Source organism: Seriola lalandi, unplaced genomic scaffold (genome assembly GCF_002814215.2).
Source record: "Seriola lalandi dorsalis isolate HSWRI2012SDOR001 ecotype SW California unplaced genomic scaffold, Sedor1 jcf7180002052023, whole genome shotgun sequence".
Taxonomy (NCBI): Eukaryota; Metazoa; Chordata; class Actinopteri; order Carangiformes; family Carangidae; genus Seriola; species Seriola lalandi.
In genome coordinates this window covers 48,810-53,654 of record NW_019522576.1, presented here as the reverse complement: position 1 = coordinate 53,654, position 4,845 = coordinate 48,810, and the positions used below count along the sequence as shown (strand labels likewise).

At 43.2% G+C, this 4,845-nt stretch overlaps 1 protein-coding gene across 3 annotated transcripts in view; it reads left to right on the top strand.

Annotated features, from left to right (window-relative positions):
• The window catches only part of dlg1b (discs large MAGUK scaffold protein 1b), a 100,195-nt gene that overhangs the window by 49,043 nt on the left and 46,307 nt on the right, over positions 1–4,845 (top strand). For all 3 annotated transcript variants that reach the window (XM_087172089.1, XM_087172088.1, XM_087172087.1), the window contains exon 5: positions 3,196–3,360. In XM_087172089.1, coding sequence (XP_087028215.1) covers positions 3,196–3,360 — 165 coding nt within the window. The remainder of the gene's footprint in view (positions 1–3,195; positions 3,361–4,845) is intronic.

Here is a 4,845-nt window from a genome sequence, read left to right as displayed (position 1 = left end):
TGAAAAACGTGTGATTTCGCTCTGATCAGCTGTTGATGATGGAGCGCTGGAGGAGATGTGGGTTTGTAATGGTTGTAATTTGTCCAACTGAGACGCAGTGAGAGCTCTGACCAGCTGACTGACCTCCTCACAGTTCAAATTAGGATTGTGAGACGAGCTGACGCGTCGTGATTAATGAAGCTGCTTTTTATTATTTCAATTTAGTCTCTGGAAATAAAATACACCAAATAATAATATAAATGCAACACTTTTTTATTTTTACTCCGGTTTTTCATGAGTTGAAATAAAAGATCTAAGACTGTTTCTATAAACACAGAAGACACACACACACACACACACTTGTTTTCTGGTCTACGACCCCTCCCCCCACCAGAAATGCACATCTGTAACTCCAGTCATGTGACATCCACAGTTCAGTGATGATTAATGTGCTTTTTCAAAATAGGTGACAGATGATGATCACTGACACGGTTCTAAACACGTTTGAGAACAAAATATAGAAACAAAACAGTTTGTGTTTCTATATTTGTTCAGTGTATAAACGTAGGTAGTGAGGTTATTTTATTTATATTATTATTATTATAATATAGAACCGTGTAGCTGATTGTCCCGTGTGATGTGTTTGAATTCACAGAGTCATGTCAGATTAAACATGTTGCATTCAGTCCCTCACTGTGTCCGTGAACTTTGAACTCTAAAATATTACATTACATAAGAGACTGTGGGCTGTTGATTTCCACTTTACTGAGCAGTGAAGATGAGAAAGTCAGTACCTGGTCAGGTAATCATCTGCCATTGTTATAATAGTTTTATTTAGACAGGGGTCTTGTAGCTGTGTGTGTTCAGCCCTGACTTGTTGATACCACATGTGATGTAGTTTCAGTGTGTCCTGCTGTCTGCTGGTGGGTTCACACTGAACTCTACCTGCATGTTTCCTGTGGAATAAATGTAAAAACGCCTTTGAGGTGTGAGCGCCGGGTCGGATTCACACCTCAGACTGTGGAGGCGTTTTCTCTGTGGCCGCCCGTCTGGCAGCTGCCGTCGTCCTTCATGAATTAACCAAATGTTCCATCAGAGGTCCGGCAGCTTCAGCCGCTCAGCCTGTGATGAATGGAGACGTCAGCCTTCACACTGAGCAGGAGAGGAAATAAACCTGTTGATGCAGAACAAACCAAAAGTAAAGGTTCACCCAAACCACTACACTAAACCCACCTAACCCTACTGCTCCTGGAAGGTCAGACGGAGGGGAATTCAGTTTGATTTGTGTTGTTTATGTTGGTCAGTCCTGGTTTTGAGTCTGATCTAAAACAGTCTAAAACACGACTCAAGAACACTCGTATGAAGCAGCTTTCAATTCTTGATTCTAATGCTTTTATCTTTGGTTTTTCCTTTTGGTTTTATTCTCTCTGGGCCTCTCGATTGATCTCATTGTTTTAACACGTATTTGTAATTCTCCCTGTTGCTGTGCGGCATAGGATGTGCCGTTGCGCAGCGTCCGGTGATGCCTCAGTCAGCGGTTGCTAGGTGACGGTTTTCCTCCGAGCCAGCCCGCCCGTCGCGGGAGTGTAACGGCTCAGCCTCCAACCTGCCGGCTGATCCGGCCCCACGGCCAATCAGAAGCAGGATAATCCCGTTCAGACGCAGATTAGCGACTCTTTGAAGTCGCTGCAGAAAGTGAGGGTGTTACCGCGGCGACACGGGGCTTCACTGATCTGAAACCTCCGACTGAATCAAAGCTGGATCAGTGTTCCTCACCAGAAACATCCAAACACTGACGTCTCCAGACGACTGAAAGGAGATGCTGTCATTTAATCTGCTCTTAGTCTTCGTCTTCTGCCCTCAGCACATACATGTCACATGGAACATGGAAGCTTTTAACACGACATTAACATGCTGCTGTTGTTTATCCATGTTCATCATGGATCCATCAGCTGACTGATGAAGGGCTTTTTTTAAGTGATCACTTTTCCTGAGATCTTCAAAAGACAGTAAACCTTCATCATTGATGATGTGTGAACGCCTCCTGTAGACCACGAGGGAAGGATCAAAGGTCGACTTTCCTTTCAGAGAAACTTGGTCAAACTCACATGAATCATTAAACACAGTGGAGTTATTGAAGTTAAATATTGCCTATAGTTTCTGTCTCGACTCTTTTACTGTTCTCAGATCAGTTCTGATGTTGCAGCAAACGAAACGCTGTGAAACTCCAATTCTAAAAGCTCTAAAATATAAAATACATGTGTTAAAAATGAAAATGTTAAATAACATAACTTAAACAGTTGAACTTCCTGCAGCTGATTGATCAATAAACTGATCCATGAACCGTTAAAAGCTCCTGTCAGAGTTATGTAACGTCACAGTTCAGGACCGGCGAGTCACTCACCTGTCAACATGAACCTCTCTCCTCCCGAAGCCAGAGAACAGGTGAGTCAGACTCAGCTCTGACACATCCAGATGTGAGGCTGCAGCTCGGCACAGACACACTGATGTGACGAGAGGGCGGGAAAATATTTAAAAACACAAAACTGCTGGATACTTTAACCACCGGAACAAATTATTTACACCCTGTTTCATCTCTGATTCTGCAATACCCATGAGCCTCAGCAGCCGTCTCTCTGGAGGAGCGGCCTGTCAGAGCAGGTGTGAATTCAAAATGCTGCAGCTTAGAACAAAACATGGCAGAATTTGGAGGTTTCTTGCTGAAATGCACCTTGGGAAATATAGCTGATTTTTATTCCACCGCGCCGGCGACAGACAGAGCGGAGGCCATTTTGTTTTCTGGTCGTCCGTCCGCCCGTCTCATTCTCGTGGACACGATATCTCAGTAACGCCTTGATGTAACTTCTTCAAACATTCACCAGGACTGAAGGATGAACTGAATAGATTTTTGGGGTCAAAGGTCAAGGTCACGGTGACCTCACGAAAAGCAGTTTAGGCTTTCTGAACACAATATCTCCGAAACACCTTGAGGGAATTTCTTCAAACTGGGTTAAGACAGTCACCTGGACTCAAGGATGAACTGATTACAGTTTGGTGGCTAAAGGTGAAAGGTCAAAGTCAGGGTGACCTTAGAAAACACTTTTTAGCCATAACTCAAGACTTCACAGCAATTATGACACAATTTCACACAAATGTTTTTGTTGTTGTTGATCTGTTTTTGACTGTTTCTTCTCTTTGTGTGTTTTCCTGTCACAGAAGTACAGGCACCACGATGAGGACTCGTCCCCCCAGGACCAGAGCTCCCCCCAGCTGACGGAGGAGGCGGGGGGGCCGGAGCTGGTCCAGGTCGCGGAGAAGAACCTTTCCCAGATCGAGAATGTGCACGGATACGTCACCCACGCTCACATCTCACCTATGAAGGTAGGACGCAGAGTCGCTGTCGTTTTCCTCTCCCTCTGCGGTGACAGACTTTACTGGCCCGACACGTCAGTTTCCTGACTTTAGTATCTATTTGTTTTGTCAGTAACCATGACAACACTGACTGAAAAGGGAAGTCTTTACTTAAGGGGTTGTGTGCGACCGGCCCGAGACTTTCTTAAAATGTGATGAATTTTAGTTTTAACTGGCATTAAAACTATTAATCACAGATCTGTTTGATGGTGAAACAGCCAGTAAAGTCAGACCTGCCTCTCTCTCTTCATCTCTTTCTGTTCATCTCTGTTTATCTCTCTCTGTTCATCTCTGTTTATCTCTCTCTGTTTATCTCTCTCTCTTCATCTCTATCTGTTCATCTCTATCTGTTTATCTCTCTCTGTTCATCTCTGTTTATCTCTCTCTGTTTATCTCTCTCTCTTCATCTCTATCTGTTTATCTCTCTCTGTTCATCTCTGTTTATCTCTCTCTGTTCATCTCTGTTTATCTCTATCTGTTCATCTCTGTTTATCTCTCTCTTCATCTCTTTCTGTTCATCTCTGTTTATCTCTCTCTGTTCATCTCTCTCTCTTCATCTCTATCTGTTCATCTCTATCTGTTTATCTCTCTCTGTTCATCTCTGTTTATCTCTCTCTGTTCATCTCTCTCTCTTCATCTCTATCTGTTCATCTCTATCTGTTTATCTCTCTCTGTTTATCTCTGTTTATCTCTCTCTGTTCATCTCTGTTTATCTCTCTCTGTTTATCTCTATCTGTTCATCTCTATCTGTTCATCTCTATCTGTTTATCTCTATCTGTTCATCTCTATCTGTTCATCTGTTTATCTCTCTCTGTTCATCTCTCTGTTTATCTCTATCTGTTCATCTCTCTCTGTTCATCTCTGTTCATCTCTGTTTATCTCTCTCTGTTCATCTCTATCTGTTTATCTCTCTCTGTTTATCTCTCTCTGTTCATCTCTCTCTGTTCATCTCTATATGTCTGTGCTCATGTATATTTCACCTGTGAATATTTTTTTATGTCATGACACATTCACACAGTCCAGAGTCAGAACTTCAATCAATTTTCCTTTTCAAAATCACATTTTTATCCTGATGGAAATTATGAACACTGACACATTCATGTTGTTGACACACACACACACACACACACACACACACACACACACACACACACACACACACAGAGGAGGGAGGGAGGATGAGGGTTGTTGCTTGTCCATGTCATTGCCATGTGGTTCATTAAAACACTGCAGCTGCTCTGAAGCTCATACACATCTGTACCTGTTGTATCTCATACCTGTCTGCTATCATGATGTCATCACACACACATCCACTCACCACCAGTCAAATTCCTCCAGTCCGCCTCCTGTTTGACCCCCCACCCGTCGGTCCCGGCAGGTAAACACCAGGTGAGCTGGCGTCAGTGTTCAGCAGGTCATTCATGGGGTTCACGTAGATAGATAGATAGATAGATA